Raw genomic sequence first — 21,190 nt, 5'->3', positions numbered from 1 at the left:
AGGAACACGAGGTGAATCTGAAGCTGAAAGGTCTGCTCTAAAAGGCCTGTAAATCCTGCTGCATGTGCAGACTGCATTAGTGCGGTGCGTTTTATTTGTGAGAGAAGCTCAGTGGTTTGATGATTGGCCTATAGCTTGCAAACAGTAGAGCTTATTTCAAGGACTGCAATAAAATACATCACTTAAACTGTACTATGCCGCTCTTGGCAGCTATTATTATGTGCTATCGTTTGGATGCGTATAAATCTGAGACCGATGATGTGAGCACACAAGGAGGCGGGAAAAGGGAAAGCCAGAGGGGGCAAAGTGCGGGACATGATTCAAGATAAGAGTTTGGAGTCAGTCCTATTTAATAACTCATGCTCTCTGGAAACTGCTTCATTCTGTTGTTTCTTTTATCTTATCTTCTGAGCCAGTAGCTACAATTAATCAACGAGAAGAAGCTAGAAAAGATGGGAAGCCCTCATTTACCTAAATATACACCGACCAGGTCGAAAGTAAAGCTCCTAACTTACAAATATATCTAATCTGTCTTCCCTACTTCTTTTTTTAGTAAAACTTCTTTGCGTTCATAATCTGCAGGGCCATGAATTCAAGCGTTAACATTCTCCCGTACAAATCCAACCCCCTTTTGGGCACTTTCACAGCGTTCTCTAATCACGAATCCTCCTGGCTAATCTGATCCCATAGCTGCTGTTTCCTCTAGAAATATAAAGGCAGAAGAAGTAAGCAAGCTAACGGCAGAAAGTGGTAGGCAGTTAGGGGGGGACGAACGGGTGTCATGTTCGGGTGGAGAAGAGACACAGACAAGTCAGGCTGAACAATGAAGCAGGGATGTGCAGCTAAACTTCCTACAGCGTTACATAGCAGAAAATAAGAACGACAGAAACAGGCTCCCACTGCGCGCCGCACTCCTGCATCAGGTCAACTCAGCACCACAACTGTTTTTTATTATGCATGGCCTGCTGGGGAAATGACAAGAGACATCCTCCTCACACCAGCGGATGGCTGCATCGTCTCTGCAGTGTCTGAGACAGGTGCTGAAATGTCCTTGAGCATCCTTGCACGCACAGTCACTGCTTTTGCTAAGGCCTCCGAAGACAACAACTGATCTAAGTTGCATTCCCAGAGTTTGTGTTTTACAACTACAGGGCAGAGAAAAATATCCTTTTTTTTTGTCAATCTTACATGTATCAGATGATAAAATACATTTGAATGTCAAACAAGAATAATTAAAAACGGCATTTTTCCATTTACTTATTTACGAAGGAAAAAGGTTCCAAATCAACCTGACCCTAAGTTTTAATTGGCCTCCTGGGTAAATCCTGAAATAATTGTGATTGATCACTTTTTTTTTTGGATTAGTTTCAGTGTTCACACCCTTTTCTGACTAGTAAAGTCAAGAATTCGTTTAAAATGAACCTGTTTGATAACACGAAGTAGGCTAAAGCATCTTAAAACAAAGAACAAATCATACTCATATTGAAAGAAATCCAAGAACAAATGAAATCGTTATTGACCTCTATCAGTCTAGAAAAATGTTAAAAAACGATTTCCAAGCATTTAGGATTCCAGTGAACCACAGAGAGAGCCTTTATTCTCAGATGGGGTAAACGATGAACAGTGGGAGCTCTGCAGGCCCAACTTGCCTTAGTTAAGGTCAGTGTTCATTATTCCACAATAAGAAAGAGAAGCAGGGCAAAAATGAACTCTGTGGGAGAAATCTAAGGGGAAAAACATGGCTAACCAAAATGAAAGCAAAGGCTAGTCTCTAATTTATCAAGAAACATCTTAATATCCCCTTTAGGAAAATATTTTGTGGAACAAAGCAGAAACTTTTGAAATATTTGGATCCTGTTACATCTAAAAAAAACAAAACTGTCACATTACAGAAAAATAACTTTTAAACTATGAGTAAACATGGTGTGATGTTCTGGGGTTGCTTAGCTGCTTGAGGGCGTGGATGACTTGTCGTAACAAATCGAACAATAATTTCAACTTTCTGCAAAAAAAATCCTGATGGAGAATGTTTGACCATCAATCAATGTGGCTGAATTAAAACATTTTCAAAGAAGAGAAGCAGTTCGTCCATTGTGGTGTAAAAGTTTCACTGCCTGTTATTGAATTACTGCTGGTTGGTACAACTAGTTTTTAGATTTAGGGGGAAATTACTTGTTCAAATAGGACCAGACTGGTTTGACTAGCTTTTCTCTTAATTGATCAAATTGATCAATTCTCACTCTGTAGTGGGAAAAAAGTAAACCGCGTTATTCTAAACTCACGCTCCAGGTGTGAGTATGTCTAATTGCATGATCATTCAAATATGTGTCTGAGACAAAGTTAATGGTCCCTGAGACTTTTGCTAATCAGATTTTCTCCCTTAAGGCAAGATGACTCATTAGTAGCCCAGTGATTCTCAGGCTCCTTCAAGTGAAGTTTCACAATGGCTGCATTTTCTCCATCAGGTCAAATGCCCCTGTGTTTAACAGGGCTGGTCTGAAACTGTTTTAGGTCTTTGTGTTTTATCTTTGATGAAATTATTGCACCTGATAAGCAACAACCACAATCCCAGGTATATCAAATTGTGCCCACCCTGACCTGTTGCTGCACACTACCAGTGAGGTAGTAGATTTTCTGCAATTAAATTTAATTAAAGCAATTAAATTATGTTGCACATTTTTGTTTGAAATGTTTGTGTAAGCACCATTATTTATTCAAGTTTATCATACAAAAAAATATCACAATTATTACTATGAATTAATAAAAATAATTAAACTTCAGCTTTAGTGTTTTTTTTTGTTTGTTTGTTTTGTTTTGTTTTTTTACCTCGGAAAAAAAATCAACTATGTGTGAGGACCTACAGTATATCACAGCATACCATGAGTTTCAAATATGTTTAAAAAATTAAAAATCCATCAGATGGTTTGTATGGATTGAAATCTTTTGATGGAGATGCCAGAGTGGATGGAGTTATTTCCAGTCACTCTTTCAACACTTTTCCCCCTACTGCTGTGCACTGCCGGTCAGCTGTTTAAAAATAAAACTAATACCACTTCCTTGGACTTTAAGAAAGGACAGCCACAAACTGGAAACTAAGAGTGTCAGCAAACATTGTTATTCGTATAACACTGTTTTAAAAACATAGTTGGCAAGCTATGAGCAGCATGTCTGTTAGCAGGCTGTGCAATAAGCACATTTACTTGAAAACAGTTACCTAATGCAGTGGGTGTTTATTCTACATTTTTGTATTCTTTTATATAAATCAAGACAACAATAAATACATCTAATAAATACTATTTTACTGTCAGAATTTTGATTTAAATCTTTATGTTAGAACAACTAAACCATCCAAATGTGGTTATGAAAACCAGGACATACCTTAAGTTAATGCTTACTTCACTTACAAGTTCTGAAGCGGCTGCATTAGAATAGAAATAAAAATGTCTACATCCTAATTGGCATAGCTGTATTTTTAAATCCATCACCAACAATTTAAGGTGTGACAGTAAACACACTGTTTAAAGACACGGTCTTGTGTTAACATGTGCGATAGTATCTGAGTTTGCTGGGCTAAACCTGGGCATTGTGTGTATGCACTGAGAAAGAAGGAGTGTCTTGGCACCATATGGTAGCTTTTCTGTGTGAAGGCTCTCATATGAGGGGCCTTCACATAGTCTGTGTGAAGCTTGAATGTTCTGCTTGAGCATTCGTTGGTTTTTGTTACACACTTCCTGCTACTTTTATTGCACATTACAAAAAATATACTTGTTAGCTGGTGTGGAGATCCTAGATTGGACTTTGAGTGAGTGGATGGATGGATGGATGGATGGATGGATGGATGGATGGATGGATGGATGGATGGATGGATGGATGGATGGATGGATGGATGGATGGATNGGATGGATGGATGGATGGATGGATGGATGGATGGATGGATGGATGGATGGATGGATGGATGGATGGATGGATGGATGGATGGATGGATGGATGGACAATCTGAGCTGTCCTCTGCTGTGTCTCTACTGAGGCTATTGTAATTCAGCCAGCTGATGTCGGATGGTGAACCATTTGAGCAGACAGCAGATGTAAGCAGGCAGAAATAAGCGTAAATGACATCCACAAACACTTTGCTGATTTGCTGTAAATGGACTACAGAGACAATTGTGTAAAAGATGTCTGTAATGAGCCAACGTATTGACTTGACACGTTTACAGTACGCCTACCAGGTTGGACCCCCTTCTGCTTGTAGAGAGCCTTAATTATTTTTAGCAGCTTTCAGTAAGGTGTTTAAAGCATTCCCCAGAGATTTTGGTCCCTGTTGGCGTGATGGCGTCACACAGAGGCAGAAAATGTATGCGTGGAAGGCAAATACGTGACTCTACCAAAGATGTTCTCCTGGGCTGAGATCTGGGGAGGCCATTGGAGTACAGTAAACTCACCGTCACGCTCAAAAACTTAACCGATATGATTTGAGGTTTGTTCTGTGGTGCATTTGTTAAAGGGACACACTGTGGTCAAAATGGGCTGAACATGGTCAGCTACTATACTCAGGTAAGCTGAAGTGCTTAAACAATATTCAATTATTGTCAAGAGGCTTAAAGTGTGCAAAAATATATTCTTCACACCATTACTCCACCACCAGTCTGAACCGTTGATGGAAGGCAGGACAGAGCTATGATTTTATCCTGTTTACACCAAATTATGCAACGATGAAACCGATACTCAGACCAGGCAACGTTTTCTGCCGTCAGTCTGTGTGAATTGCAATCTCTGTGTCCCGTTCTGTGGTCTTCTGCCACTACGGCCCATCTGCTTCAAGGTACCACGTGTGCTACGTTCAGAGAACGCCTTAGCTGGAACGACATGTTTCCATTATCTTGATTTTCTCTGAACGTATTGGTGTCATTCAAGTGACATATTTCCTCTTTAATGGACTGTCCTCTATAAACTAGAGAGGATGTTAAGTGTGAAAACCAAGAGCAGATTCTGAAATACTCAGCCAAGCTGACACCGACTCCACCTCGAAAGTCGCTTCAGTCCCCCGTCTTCCTCAAACTGGTGCTTCAGCAAGCCACATCAAGATGTCCGAGTTGCTCCCACGTGATTGACTGATACACAACGTGCTAACAAGCACCTGAACAGGTGTACATGACGAGAGTGTGAGCTCGGAGCGTGCCTTCCGTAAAAGCAGGAGGAAAACATATTTTCCAGTGGATGAATGATAAGTAATTTGTCCTTGGCAGACAGGATGTGGAAGCTGTTGCAGCTCCATGCCTCTCATTAACCTACCCACTCAAATCAAGACCTCAGTGTTAATGAGTGAGAGGGAAAGAGACACAGAGAGGTGAGTGATAACACAATTTCTTTCACTCAAACTCCCTTTAACATTCACGTGCACTGCCTCAGCCGGATCCTGTTTCCTTATTTTTATTATTAATTTACAGATAAATGGCTCTTTTATAGAAAAAAAATAGATTACCTGCTACTTAGATTACAGGATTACAGACATTAACACTACAGTCTTAACTGCTATTCCAAAATATAAAGAAACTAGAAAAAAATACTTTCTTAAAAAAAACATCAAAAAACACGACTTTCATTATAATAAGTCAGTAAAAACGTATTATCTAATAAACAAAACCGCACAATAGTGTGCATTTGCCAGATTGCGCTCAGACATGGAGTGTGAGGATCATTTCTCTACATCATCGCGCTCGCTGCTGTTACAAGGAAAGATGGTGACACAGCAATGAAAGAGTCCTTTTCTCCACCTGCCTCCTCTCCATCATCACGCCGCTCATGTTTGTTTATTTTTAGGCTCGCTCCATCTTTACTTCCAGGATTCCCCCGTCACGGCCAAAAGCGTCGAGGGCTTTTATGGCTTGACAAGGTGATTATTGTCGCACAGGCGCATCGATGAACGGCAGCCAAATGGATGGAGAAAGTACTCACCTCCCACAATGGCGAAGAAAGCCAGCAGCAGCCGCGGCGGCAGCAGCTGCCGGCGGTGCATCATCGTGCGCGCTTTGAGCCCGGAAAGGTGTTCACCCGGGATGGAGAGGCTACTCCAAGCGCACCCCGCAGTGTTGTTCCCCCACCTCCTCACGGCCCCCGAACCTCCTCTTCACTCTCTACCTGACATGGTGACGTCTCTCCGGGGGGTGGAGGGGGGTGGAGGTATCTGCTCCGTTCCTTCCATGCCTGTCAGGGAGGGAATTAAAAAAAAAAAAAAAAGAAGAACAAAAACAGAAATGATGCAGTCAGGTGAGCTGTGGGGTGCTGCTGCTGCTGCTGCTGACCGAGCCGAACGCCGTTTAGAGATGCGACGCGCTGGACAGGCGGGGGCGGGGCGCGCCGGGCACGATGGAGCAGCAGGGAGGGGAGGATGCACCTCAGAGCTCCACATCAGCCAGCCATGCCAGAGTCTCTGCTCACTCATCTCCATATAATATTAAGCACTAGCAGGCACGAACAGAATGTCCAATATTGACTTTCCAGTGACCTTGTCAAACTAGATGGCGTCTTGCCTGTTTTTCTGGCTGCTTCAAGTTTAATTTCAGCCCTGGGCCAAATATCTTTTTAAATGTTATCATCTATGAATTATGTTTTTTTTTTTTTTTCTAATCAGCTTGGAATGGAAAACATGCTTGTTCCATATATATTATATGAATCTAAATATTGTATAATATATTTAAGCTTTATGTTTACGTTTAGACTTCCTTTATACCTCTCATGTCGCCCTCTGACAGGATGCTGATGCCCTATTAGAAACCACCACAGCATTTCTCCATTAGTTTTGCACAACTACAAACCAAAACATTCAAATTATTACAAACCAAATTACAAATTACAAACCAAATTATTCTTCACAAAATAACTCAGTCTGTCAAACTGGATGGAGAGGAGCTGTGAGTTCAGTGGTCAAATTAGTTCAAAAGGTTTTCTGTTCCCCAACAAACCTCTGTCGTGAACTGAGATTATTTATTCTATTTAATCTGTTGGGACTCTATTTACAGATTAGGTAAATAGAATATCTGAAGACATTTTATTGGATTTTATTTAGGGGTGTTAAATTAAAGAGGGATCATTTTCTGATTTATTTTTTTTTTGTAAAAGGTTTTGGGGAACAAAAATCACGTGTCCTTTTCCATCTCACCAACATGCACTACTTTGTGATTGTCTATCATACTAAATCTTGATCAAGTATTACTTTCACACATTTCCTGTTCCTCTTGTCTAAGGCTTCTGACTCAAAGTTACGTGTAAAGAAGTTACAGAGAAAAGTGGGGAAAAAAATAGACAGGAGGAAGAAATGCATGCAAGAAATGAGACTTAATGGTCAGGTAATATTGAAACAATATTAAATGAAATGTGAATCTCATCAAATTTGCCGGACATAAAAAGACAAGAGAAGACACAGGAAGTCAACAGTGTGTTGGAGGAACGTAGGAAAGGACTTGAGGGATGAATAAACAAAGTAAAAAGCAAGACAGAGAGAGGAGGCAGTTGCTGTGGTGACTAAGAAAAGGTCCACCAAAGAAGCAGCCTGCCTCTTTTTTGTATTATCTATTTTCATCACACACACACACACACACACACACACACACACACACACACACACACCCCCCCACACACACACACACACACAGAGCAGAGGCATGTACAACTGGCACACTATGCAGGTATTCCCATAATATATTCACACACATGTGCACAGAGGAAAACTCTTCCATGGATTCATCTTTAAACCCTCTCCTTACAATCTCATCCTTTCCCCACCTCCGCTCTGCAGTGAATGAGCTGACCTGACAGTGCTCCTCCCCTGCTCTGAGTGCAGCTAGTCTCCACGTGAATTATTTAGAAGCTGGGACCCCCACAAGTGCTTGTCTTCCCCTAACACCCACTCAGACTCCTTCTCTCTTTGCTTTTTTTTTTTCTCCGTCCCTTCCTGCCCTGCTGTCATTCTGTCTTCGCGTTGCTGCTATTACTTCCTCTGACTCTGTCACAGCTGGGAAAACACAGGGCACAAATCTCATCGTAAGTCACAGTCTGATTATCGGAGTAGGATAAATGAAGCAGAAGAATAGAGAGGCAGAAAACTGATTTTTGTTTCCAGCACAGTTTATTGTTTCTCCTTTATGTTTTAGAGGATTGAAGATATTTTATTTTTGGTTAGTGTTAATCTTGAGCTCAGTTGTTGCCAGATCAGCTGGAATGTTCCTCAGTAGTAGTTCTTCACACAGGCAGCATGGCTCACTGCCCAGGTCAGGCCTCTCTGGGAGCCCCCAGTTGAGATATTTTTATTCGTTATCTGTAGGTTCACTCATTTTGAAATGTTTTCCTGGCTGCAGAGCCGCAGTTTGACATTTGAATCATCATCTTTAAAAAGTATTTATTTGTTTGCTTGCTTACTTACTTACTTAATTTTGGTCATTTGGTAGTTTTGGTTGTTTTTTACCTGACGTTTAATAGACCAAGATAATTAGACAAACCAGGCATCAGTTCATACCCACTGCAGGTTTTGCACCAGGATTGGCAGGTGACTTAAGCCATTTTCTTTAACCAGAGCCGGTCCTAGCCTGTTTGGCACCATGGGCAAACCACCCCTCTGATGCCCTGTTCCCTCCATGAAGTTGCTGACCTTGGGTGTGGGGGTCAAGTATGATAAGTATCATTAGGAATGAAGAAGCGCTGGGTGAAATGACCCAGAACTGCTCCAGAATAAAACAGCATTGGTGTGTGAAGATGCTAAAATATAGCACACAGTCCATTGTGTAAGTTTAGCAGGTTACATGCTTACCAAATTTTTGCAAGGAAACAACATAACCCTTAGGGAATGATGCTCAAGATAATAATAATAGTTTAGACAGTGATAGAATAGAAAGAGAGAGCCATTCTTATTTTACAATCTTACCATTTTACAATCTTTTTCTTTGTACAAAAAAAACAAACAAAACAACTCACCGTTGTGAGTATTTGCTATAATTTGTTGCAATTAAGGCAAGCCAATATTAAAAACTGTTTTAGACACTAGCAACAGCAGATATCAGCCTAAAATTTGTTTTGATTGGCAAAACCTTTCGAGCAGTGGATGCTACTTTTCTAACTTCCGTTTGGATCCAACTTAATATTACTTAAAAAGAAACAATAATGAGGCTACAACTCTTTCTGCACTTATACTGTGGCATAGTCACAGTATGCCTCGGTGCTAATTGCATACAAATAGGACCAACAACTGGGGATTGACTTTCCCTTTTTAAGCTTCGTATGCTACCTCTTAAGTTGCTATAACCTTCAGGCACCACAAGGAGGTGCTGTAAGAATCATGTGTCCAGCACCCCAAGCTTAATTTTAGTTTTGCCCTGCTTTATAATTTAATTAAGAGAACGTACTTGAAACAAATCATTGTTGTGTAACCTTGCAATCTGTGACCAACTGAGACGCAGAATACCAACGATGTAGAGTCTCTTCCTGACTGCAGAAGATTTGGCTTAAAGTGGAGCTAAAACAAGCCGCTTCGGACGTGTATGTTCTGGAGGCAGTCTTGCACTCTGACCCACCAAGGAGGTGTTGCACAACCAATGAAGCGACTCAAGGAGCTGACATTGACATGAGTGAGCCATGTCTTGCTGGGCGATTTCTAACACTCACATCTCATATTGCAGCGGTTCATTCACAAACCATCCAGGTTTGACATACTATGACTACAATTATTCATAGTTCTTTTTATACCGCAGCCCGTCTCTCCTCCCACTTTCTCCTCCCTCTCACCATTCCCTGTAGAGACGGCGCTACCTCACTCCGACTACTCACCATGGCAACATGGTAATCCCTGAACAGAAATATTCTCACTGCCTTACTCTCTTTTTTAGAGACACGGAGAAAAAGGAACAACATGTTCACACACACTCACTTACACATGGGTGCACAGAGTCACGCCTGCACGGTCATGCACACGCTCCGTTAGAGATGCTCATGCAACCCAGCACACTGGTGTTTACTGGTTAAGTACATATTACCACAAGACCATGACTTCGATAATTGTTGAGGATTCTTGCTGACTGTTCATCTGTGTGTGTGTGCGTGTGCGTGCATGTTGGTGTGGATTGAAGCATCAACTAGAGAGTGGACAATTCAGTCTGCGTGCGCTCAAGTTTGTTAGTGTTGGTTGAACGTGAACCTCAGCTAAAACGTCTGCTGAAACATGTTATTAGAAAATATCTCTTTGGTGCTTTTGCACCTAAAGTTATTCACTGTTCACCTAGGGTGCAGACATATATGGGCCTCATATGGGATACATAACAGCAACCAATATGACTCCCAAAAAGTATTTTTACCAATGTTTCCATCGTGTCCCTACAGAGGTTTACCCATGTAGTTTTCAGTGGGATCCAGGTGGCACTTGCAAGAAACACTGAAGGGATCCATGACCTCCCAGAGGTCCAGAGGAGGAGGAATAGATTCATATATGATGCATGGGCATGGGGGTGGGCGGTTCAAGTTACAACATACAGTGCAATGTAAAGAGCACAGAGGCTCTGAGTTACAGAAACTTTATTAGACAAAACATATCAACACAAAGACAAACAACAAAACGGGAAAAGAATGTTAAGAAATGAGAGAACAAAAACATTACATGATAGAAATTTAATCACATATCATCTTAGATACAATAACAGCACATGTATAAAGTGTTAACAATGTTTACAGTTTGGTTGTAGCCTACTTTTTGTCTTTTAGTTGTGCTTGCTGTTATTTTGCACTCAAAAAAGTTTTTCTTGTATATTTTTTTTCTGTTTTCCAGTGTTTTTTCTGTTATTCCCAACCACAGGGCTCCAATATTAGCAACTTCCTTTTTTAGCCTAAACTGCAGAGGCTTTTATTCCAGACGTGTTTGCAGAGTCACACATGCCAAAACACTTTCTGACTGTGTTCTTTGCAGTTTAATGAGAACTCCTCAGTTACACTCACTCTAATCATCCAATCAATAATGTTCATTCTCCTGACAGACAAAGAGGCTGGAAAAAGGAGTTTCAGGGCAGATCAATAGGCTCATTCACAAGTCAGGATACCTGTACATACTCTAATCAGGCATATTGATCTAGCAGATGGGGCTTAACTGGATATAAGCAAGCTAATTAATTATGTTGTCACTCTTTTTAGAACACTCCTTGAGTATTTTACACAGATCTTGTAGTGGCTACTCTATATACGTGATTCAATTTGACATAGAGGTTTGTATGCGTCATTAGGGTGGTCAGGTAATGTGATGTGAAGATTTTCTGTGAACTTATAGATAAAGCAATGAGTCAGATGCAACTTAGTGTAACAATAAATTGGCCATCTTCTTGTTCAGGTCACAGATTTACTTTTTGGCAATTTGATAAAAGTAGGATGCACTGAATATTAGTGTCTCAGTATTGCCTCAATACACCACTAGGTGGTGTATTGAGGCAATACGACCCACGGAGGTACACTGATCACTTACAAAGGAGAATATCCTGAAGTCTCATCCTGAAGTCTCTGTACAGATTTATTCAAATGTTTTATCAGAGAGTCACGTGCAGTGGCCTGCTAATGCACTTCCTTATATTTCCTTGGTCTTTTCATGTTTTAGTGCTGCCGCGGCACTGGATGCTGCAGGGTCATATGTTCTGCTCCTGTGAAAGGCAGCCTGTGAGAGCAGTAGTGATAGACCAGCTCAGGGATGCTGGAAAACACACAGCTGCTCTGATCCAGGGTGTAGCCCAATCCCTTGCTGCTCTTAGTCTGGGCCACAATGATGTGAACACAATTGTGACTGGTCCTGATGGAGCCAAACAAAAACAGAAACGAGAAACATATAAATAATACATATTTATGACTACACTCTCAAAAAAAAAGAAGACAATTTTACAAGCAGTGGTCCTGAAACTACTGATGTTGTAAACTAGAAACATCATCACTCCCCTAATGAGGCTGTGTATCTCCTGAGTTCAGTGAATGGTTAAATGGGGTTAATGATGTGAACTCCCAAGTGCATGAGCAGTGTACAACAAATGGGCACTGAGGCGCATGAAGACACACTATTACTCAAATCGCACACATCCTCTCATTGTCACTGCTCTATATAGTCTTGGTATGACTCTGGTAAAAGGAAAAAAAAAAACATTAATAATTGTTCCCCTTATATTTCATCTGAGGATAACAACGTATTAGAGAAATCTGCTGGTGACTGAAATCAGTCATTTTTCAGCTTGATCAGCCCTGACCTGTGACTCTTTTTGTGTCCTGATCAGTAAATGCATCACACATAGGAATTACGAGATCATATCAACAATGACATTTTTTACAGTGGACGCTATCACTCAATGAAAACACATTGCTACATTGTCAGGTCTTTTTAACACCAGCAGAGTAAAAAAAAAAAAAGCCACGTTAAACTCCGAATAAATTTTTTATAGATAATTTTCAGTTTAATCAGTCCTTATCATTGACCAGCTGGTGGAAAACTAAAGCAATCCAACGTTTTCTCCAATTAGTGAACACACAACTAAATCTATTAACTATAGCGCTCTTTAATGAAGACACAGTTACTGAAATAAACGGATACAAAGTTTGCTGTTTTCAGTGTCATAAATGTTGCAAACTATTTAAAATAAAACTCTGTGATATGGAGACGTGTCTGCGGTTTCTTCAGGCTTTGAGACAAAAAGGAGAGCAGGATAAAACAGGAAAACTGAATACGATACAGCAACATTACTCTGTTTTATACTTTTGAGGTCACAAAAAATGTCTGTCATTGAACACAACAGTTTTGCAAATGTTAGTATCTTCAAGTTAAATCAACAAACTGTAGCTTTTCTAGAATATCCACCCAAAGACTGCTTTTTAATTACTCCTAATTGGGATGTGAAAGTAATTTCACATTAAAAAAATTACTGAAAACAATTACTGAAAACTGGAGATTGGAAGTTGGTCACAAAATTCTGATTAGTTCATCTCTACTTAAAATATTGCAAAAGATTAAAAGTGATTGAAATGATCGGAAACAATCACTTAGAAACTGAACATTCTGCATGCTCTGCACTTACATACATGCATTTGCTTACTTTAGGGCGATGGAGTATTTACTAGTCCCTGATTCGCTGTCTCTGACCAAGAAGCTGGCTTCCCTGCAGCGCTGCAGCTGAGCCTCAGCCTGCTGTCGACTCACGCTGCCATGGTACCAGCTTGAAGAAATGGATGGAAGGGGGTGGAAGAGAAGGGGACGAGATGCAAAGAGAGTAGATCACTATCATATAACACAGCGACATACAGTCATCTGACATCTGTCAAATGTTATGTAATGATCTGATACAGATCATTACATATGCAAACACAAAAAAGGCAGAAACAGGGGAACATGAAGGATGAAAGTCAGCTGTAATTTACTGTCAACTTGATTAACTGTTTACAGTTTGGCAGATAAAGGCGATAGTCATAAATGTAGATGTAAAAGGGTAAAGTGACTGTGACAACATAGGTGGCTGTGCGTCGTGTTCAGATCCATAGTGTTGCTGACAGTAGCTGCAGGCAAGCGACCTATAGAAACACTAAAGTTATTCAAGCATAGCATGAAAAAAATAAATTCAAACAGGCTCAAAGCATGTTCCCCACATTTAAAGAAAGGCCACGCTTAACCATATAAGGACAGCTTGACAGGTTTACAAGTAAAATAACACTTTTCTGCCTGCCCTTCGTTAAGGTTCACCTGAAGGTTTCGCCCTGAATCCTTTATTTACATTTAGCGCCAATCCATGAGGGAGAGCTTTGCTTCTGGTAACAAACAGCTAAAATTGCTAACTTTTTGCAGGGTAACATACAGGTCCTTCTCAAAAAATAGCATATTGTGATAAAGTTCATTATTTTCCATAATGTAATGATAAAAATTAAACTGTCATATATTTTAGATTTATTGCACACCAACTGAAATATTTCATGACTTTTATTGTTTTAATACTGATGATTTTGGCATACAGCTCATGAAAACCCAAAATCCCTGTCTCAAAAAATTAGCATATCATGAAAAGGTTCTCTGAACGAGCAATTAACCTGATCATCTGAATCAACAAAGTAACTCTAAACACCTGCAAAAGATTCCTGAGGCTTATAAAAACTCCCAGCCTGGTTCATTGCAAAAATGGCAGTCTTACCATGGGTAAGACTTACCATGGGTAAGACTGCTGACCTGACTGCAGTCCAGAAGACCATCATTGACACCCTCAAGCAAGAGGGTAAGACACAGAAAGAAATTTCTGAACAAATAGGCTGTTCCCAGAGTGTTGTATCAAGGCATGTCAGTGGGAAGTCTGTGGGAAGGAAAAAGTGTGACAGAAAACGCTGCACAACGAGAAGAGGTGACTGGACCCTGAGGAAGATTGAGGAGAAAGGCCGATTCCAGACCTTGGGGGACCTGCGGAAGCAGTGGACTGAGTCAGGAGTAGAAACATCCAGAGCCACCGTGCACAGGCATGTGCAGGAAATGGGCTACAGGTGCTGCATTCCCCAGGTCAAGACACTTTTGAATCAGAAACGGCGGCAGAAGCGCCTGACCTAGGCTACAGAGAAGCAGCACTGGACTGTTGCTCAGTGGTCCAAAGTACTTTTTTTGGATGAAAGCAAATTTTGCATGTCATTCGGAAATCAAGGTGCCAGAGTCTGGAGGAAGACTGGGGAGAAGGAAATCCCAAAAGGCCAGAAGTCCAGTGTCAAGTAGCCACAGTCAGTGATGGTCTGGGGAGCCACGTCAGCTGCTGGTGTTGGTCCACTGTGTTTCATCAAGGGCAGGGTCAATGCAGCAGCTATCAGGAGGTTTTGGAGCCCTTCATGCTCCATCTGCTGAAAAGCTTTATGGAGATGAAAATTTTATTTTTCAGCACAACCTGGCACCTGTTCACAGTGCCAAAACCACTGGTATTACTGACCATGGTATTACTGTGCTCAATTGGCCTGCCAACTCTCCTGACCTGAACCCCATAGAGAATATGTGGGATATTGTGAAGAGAAAGTTGAGAGACGCAAGACCCAAGACTCTAGATGAGCTTAAGGCCGCCATCGAAGCATCCTGGGCCTCCATAACACCTCAGCAGTGCCACAGGCTGATTGCCTTCATGCCACGCCGCATTGAAGGCTGCAAAAGGATTTCTGACCAAGTATTGAGTGCATAACTGAACATAATTTTTTGAGACAAGGATTTTGGGTTTTCATGAGCTGTATGCCAAAATCATCAGTATTAAAACAATAAAAGACCTGAAATATTTCAGTTGATGTGCAATGAATCTAAAATATATGACAGGTTAATTTTTTATCATTACATTATGGAAAATAATGAATTTTATCACAACATGCTAATTTTTTGAGAAGGACCTGTATGAATTTAGCCTTTTTCTTTCTCCCTTAACTACATGTGATCTCATGACTTCCCTTAAGGAAGAAAAAGGAAATTTGCTGTATCAACATCCACAAGGCAAATGTAGGTTTATTTAAGAGGTTATGACATGGCTACGAGAAAACAGTCATTTCCTTAAACTTGCCCATAACAATCAAAGAAATAATTATAATATTTAAAACAGGAATTATTACAAACAGGGCTTGGATGTGACCCAAGGTTATGTTCTTACTACACACAGTGAGCAGAATGTAAATAACAGTAAAACTAATGGTTACATAGTCACAGTTGAAGAACCACAGTAAAGACTGCCATCTTGTGGTTGTTAAGTACCTATAACAACCAGGAAGACAAGTCAGGAAAAAGTATTTTTTTTGTCCAGCCATCGCTAATTGAACCTTTGCTGGAACTGGGTTCTTTGATAAAATGTTTTATATCACAAACACCTTAAGTGTTTCTGGCACAAAACCAAAGATTAATATGTGGAAAAACATCACATTCCCACTGTTAACCAAAGTGAGGAATCTGTGATGCTGTGGGCTTGTTTCTCTTCTGAAGGCCCTCGTTAGAGGGCATAGTGTCATCAACAGTCTGAAATACTGCAAGGCTTCATGCAAGAATATACTCCCTTTACCAGAAACATTTAAATAAATCATATTTATCTTTTTTGTTTAGTGATAATGATTTACATCTGGCCCTAAACTGGAACCATATGTTTTGTTCAGATAAGAGTAAGATGAAACATTTTGGTAATGGACACTATGTGCTTCTGGCATAAAGTACATGACGTGTTCACGTGGACAATGAAAATTAGAGAAAGTCTCTCAAAAATTATAAAATATATAAAATTAGCCTTCCTCCTTGGCCACCTGGAACCTCAGACTCAAATCCTGCAAAAAAACAAAAAAAAACAAACCTGGACCCAGGAATCTTGGCATACTGGGCAAAAAAGACTGGTAAAAATGAGGCTTCTTGGGCTTTTTACATTTGTTTCAGGAGTGCCAGAGAATGTTGAGGTCCTGTTATGCAGAACGTGTCATATTTACTTACAGGCACAAAACGACAGCTCTACAGCAGGACTTTCATATTTTTATTCAGAGGGACAAAGCAGTGACAAGAGAAGTCTAGCAAGGAGGCAGAGGATGTTATTGTCTTACCTCTGCTTCTCCAGGGGCAGACTGCAGTCCATTTTAGACATCTCCCCATCCAGAGGAAAACAGGGCGAAGTAGGTGATGGAGGGGACAGTTTAGTTGGACTGGACGAGGGTGAGAGGGGAGACAACTTGAGAGTGGGGTAAGAAGGAGACGGTGAGGTCAGAGGGGAGAGTTTAAGAATAGGAGAAGATGGAAAAGACGTGGAGGAGGAAGTTGACGCAGAAGTTGAGACGAGAGTCTTGTGGCTCCAGTTCCTCGCCTTCAGCGTCTGCTGCTGCTGCTGACGGCCAGAGGTTGCAGTATTCTCTTTACTGGAAGAGCAGTCCACTCCCTCAAACTGAGCTGAAACGAAGCAGGACAGATAATATCAACATTTCATAACAAGTCCTATCAAAGCATGCCAGGGATACTAAGTAAACATTTCCCTGGAAGTCCATTCAGAAACATAGTTTTGTTTCCTCTCTAAAGCAAACACAAAGCTGTTGTATAAAACTGCTGTACAAATGGCATTCTTCCTCCACGCCCCGGTCCTCCACCCTTCCTATCATCCCCTGCCTCCTTTCTCTACCTGACAATGCTCTGACAATGTCCTCCTTTCTCCACTCCCATGGCAGCTCATACTCCCCAGCCGGACGGACATCAGACTCTGGTCGTGTGACAGGGATCCACACGCCCTCGCTGTCGCCCTCCAGTCCGCCTTCGTAGGGCGTGTCGTAGATGTTAGGGGGCGAAGGTGTCCCATCCTCCCCCTTCTCCTCTTTCTGACCTCGGTCCAACAAGACGCACACTTTCAGGAGGTCTTTGGAGCCCCGCCGACGAACCTCTGTCATGGGACAGAGTCAAGAATTTCTATTTAACAAGACTGTAATATAGGGCTATGTGCAAACTCATTGTCAAAGTTTCTGTTCAGTGTCAGGGTGCGTTTGAACTGTTCTTTTAGCGTGGTGGGATGTTCATACTACAAATAACTTCAATCACAAGTCACTAATTTTTGCTAATCCTGTCCAGTGAGATTGGTGACTTGTCCATGGCGTCTTCGGACTGAAAATAGGCACCAGCATCCCTGAAACCTTCCAAGGACAAATTATTATAGTTATAGGAAGATAGATTTTCTCTTATCCAAACTGGGTCAAAATTACCGCTCTGGGCTCAATCATAACCATCTCTATTCGCTAGTAATATTTGATCAGGAAAGCTTTCGCAAGATATATCATGACTGAACTCACATTGACTTCACCAGACATTTTTCTTGTTATTATAGCCAAATAGACCAATGATCGCCTTGCCTGACAGTAAAGCTATTCTCTGAAAGACATTTGGTTTGTTCTGGTGGGGAGCAGCAAATTTCAATTAGACCTACAAATGTAAATTTTGGAACAGTGTTTAGTCATCTCAGCAGAGAATGGCACTGCTGTTGCAGTCATGGTAGTTTCCGGTCAGAGGTAGGTTTCCAGTTTTTGAAGTTAGTTAAGGGACATCTGTTTAAGTATTAGTGAAGATTCATGGATATTTCTAAGCATTTATGTGAAACATAGGTCATGTATGAATTAGTCCAAAAATCCCGTCCAAAATTTATATTTGATCACCTAATTCTTGTTTTGGAGATGTATCAGTGTTGCCTGTTAACTGTGACCATTCCGACTAAATAAGGAACAGTTCCAATACATTATCAAAGATCAATAGAACATTTCCAAAACACTATATTTTTGTAAATAAGATCAAATAAGGCAAATTAGGAATACATTTATGACTGACTTTGTTGTTCCATTTTTCAATTACATAAGCAGAGCAACGTGATTATTTTTATATTCATCCGAAGACAATTATCTTCTTTCTTTTACTAAAATGTACTAATTGGGCACTGCTCGCATGCATCTTGTTCGGGGGAATTTTACTTATATTTCCTCGCAGCCTGACAGGTAGCCTGTGTGTCTGCACTATTGTGTGACCAAACAATGGAGTTACAGGAAGAAAAGGTCAGCGCCGTTGCTGATTGGCTGGGTGACCGCACCACTTCCTGACTGCTGGGAAGTGATTGGGTTTAGGACCGGGACCAGGAGAGAAGTGGTGGTGGGATGTGAGGGGTGGTGGTGGGGACGGGGGACCCTTTGGATTGTTGTCACACACGCGGGGGACCATGAAGTGTTAGATGTGTCTGCTTCTGTGTGTTTGTATGTGTGCAGGGTAGTTGGAGTGCAGGGGCACATTTAGAGCCAATGTTCTATCAAGAGAATGGGGCAAAGGAAACAGAGGCAGGAGACAGGAAGCTGGAAGAGGAAGCTGCACCCATTGTCCCTGCACAACAGTGTTACTATAGCAGCCGCCGGCCAGGAGGAAAGTCTTTGCACAGACAGAGGGTATAGTTTGGCTCCAGGTCCCTTTTAAAAGTCATTATTTAAAAAGACGGTGGGACAGGGTGAACAGATGTAAACAATGTACTGTTTTCATGTGAGTGAGTTTTGACTTATTCTGTTGAATCGTTTTCAAAAACTCATTGATGATTAAAGAGTTGAACAGGTGAACACTCATTTAGTCAGGATGCCACCTTAGACTCTGAGGTAAAATTATAATTGCTTTAAAAGATGTCTTAACTCAAACTCACCTGTGATGATGACCTGGGCATCATATGGCTCCATGTAACCATCGTTCACCCCTGCTCTTTCCGCCTCTCGCTGCTCTTTGGTCTTCTCTGCATCAAAAGGATCTGCATAATCCTCCAAGATTATCAACTGTGAAAAGGGAGAATCAAAATGAAGGCCTGCTATTTCTCTGATGAAGCTTTTCAGAAGAGAACATTAGGAATCCAGGACCCAATGAGTGTGTGTGATTGTGTGCGTGTGCGTGCATGTGTGTGGTGTCCATAACTGAGTGACAAGTAATAGAGGGACAAGCGGAAATGTTTGTGCAAAGAGGTCAGTGCATTGTGTTTGCCTGTTTGATGTGACACAATGCAGTGAAACTACATTGTGTTCTTTTGAGAGGGATGGAAATTGAATATGAACTGAGGTGAGGAGGGAGAACACAAAGAAAAACACTCAAAACTTTATGAACTGATGCCTTTCAATCTAATGCTCCTTTGTTTGTTTCTGTTTGTAAAGAAAAAACAACTATCTCTTTTTGTGTTTGCTTTGGTTTTATTTTAACTTGAAGATCTAGAAATAACAATGACAAATAATTTACTTGAACAATGGCCCTTAACCAGCTTCAAAAATTTTAATTGAAAGAAAATGCATTTGGTAAAATTTAATGTTAGTTTTTGTTTGTTTGCTTTAAATAAAGAACATTGTAAAAAAAAAAAAAACACCTTGGATTTTTGTCTGTTTTGATTATGTTTTTTAGAAACTGATATTAAGAAACAGCTATGTATATAAAAATGACGTGCGTATCCCTTTTGGTTTTATTTGCAAAGCAAAGTCAATAGAAATTATTTTTGGTACATTTAAAATCACATTTGGTTCACTTTTTTCTTTTTTCTTTTCATTGTTTCCGTTTTATTCGCAAAGAAAACGTAGGAAATTTTTTAAATATCTATAGGTTTTGTTGGGGGGGTTTCTAATTCAATTGATGCATCTTCCTTCTGTTTTGGTTCAGTTTTTTAAAGAGAGAGAAAAAAATAGTGGATTTTTCTCTGCTTCAGTTTTGTTTCAAAGTAAAACCTGTAGTAATATATATATTTTTTAATTCCTCTAATTCTGGTAGCTTTTAGTTCAGTCTGTAGTGACTCACCGTAGTTTTTATGTCTGACTTTCCCTTCTCGTTCTCGGATAACTTCTGTTCACTTATCCCATCGAGTTTGGGGGTCTTGTCCTGCTTGTCCACTTTGATCATCCTGCTGATGTACGCCTGTGCCAGACTGGAGCTCCTCACCGGACGGTTTTCTTCTGGCGCCCCATTCTCAGTTTTGGAGTTTTTTCGACCTTTCCCAGTGGTCAGGCTGTCCCAGACAGTTCCTCCATAACCTGCGTTTTTGCTACCCAGCTCTGTGGCAGAGTTTTTCCTGTTTCTCCCAGCTAACAAACTCCCCACTCCTCCATCTTTGCGCTGATTTCCCTTCAAACTGTCCCGTGAAAATGTGGGCTTGGGTCTAGTTTGTGAACCCGACTCAGAGGCAGAACGGACTCTCTCAGTTCCATTTTTCAGGTTGATGGGGAAATCTCGGAACCATTTTGCCATGATTGCACTTTTCCGAGGTTTTAAACGCCAATAGATCCGTGTTCTTCAACTTTTTCTTGCATTAGGCTAAACTTTGCCCATGCGTAACAGCTCCAACTTTTACGCACGCTTATTTCGCCTACTTTGACGTCGAGATGACTTTGGTATGCAGTTATATCTAGCGAATCCAACTGTACCAGTGTGATGGTTTCTTGCCCTGGAGACTTCCTGAGGCTCTGATGCGTTCTTGGACAGGTTTTCTCGTCAGAGGCTGTGCTGCGGTCACTCTGCACCTGCAGCGACAACTATCCCTGCAGTTTGAAAAGCAGCTTCTGCAGAGCGAACACCCGAAAGAACTGGAAGTTTTTCTTTGAACTCAGTACAGATCCCATTCCCAGACCGTGAGATGCGGGTGCGTCCAGTCAGCCAGTCAAGAGAAGTGATGAGATGGAGAGACAAGCTGCTGTGAATGGA

General features: G+C 41.0%; 2 protein-coding genes across 3 annotated transcripts in view; both read right to left on the bottom strand.

Annotated features, from left to right (window-relative positions):
• The window catches only part of chrnb2 (cholinergic receptor, nicotinic, beta 2), a 40,298-nt gene extending 33,946 nt beyond the window's left edge, over window positions 1–6,352 (bottom strand). Inside the window, exon 1 of one of the 2 annotated variants that reach the window (XR_001777442.1) lies at window positions 5,953–6,352. Coding sequence is in view for 1 of the 2 variants with exons in the window: in XM_008431704.2 (XP_008429926.1) it covers window positions 5,953–6,016 (64 nt within the window). In the remaining variant the exon portion in view is untranslated. The remainder of the gene's footprint in view (window positions 1–5,952) is intronic. The other variant, XM_008431704.2, reaches the window with a different exon arrangement.
• A 4,185-nt stretch (window positions 6,353–10,537) lies between these two features.
• she (Src homology 2 domain containing E) lies at window positions 10,538–21,160 on the bottom strand. The gene is made up of 6 exons (XM_008431703.2): window positions 20,291–21,160; window positions 19,167–19,293; window positions 17,133–17,387; window positions 16,567–16,906; window positions 13,092–13,211; window positions 10,538–11,806 (listed from the first exon to the last, which is right to left on the bottom strand). The coding sequence occupies exons 1-6, from the start codon at window positions 20,735–20,737 to the stop codon at window positions 11,614–11,616; spliced, it is 1,482 nt and encodes a 493-aa protein (XP_008429925.1). The 5' UTR covers window positions 20,738–21,160; the 3' UTR covers window positions 10,538–11,613.
• Window positions 21,161–21,190: the final 30 nt, after the last annotated feature.

Source organism: Poecilia reticulata, linkage group LG16 (assembly GCF_000633615.1).
Source record: "Poecilia reticulata strain Guanapo linkage group LG16, Guppy_female_1.0+MT, whole genome shotgun sequence".
NCBI lineage: Eukaryota > Metazoa > Chordata > Actinopteri > Cyprinodontiformes > Poeciliidae > Poecilia > Poecilia reticulata.
This window is presented reverse-complemented; position numbering and strand designations above follow the sequence as displayed.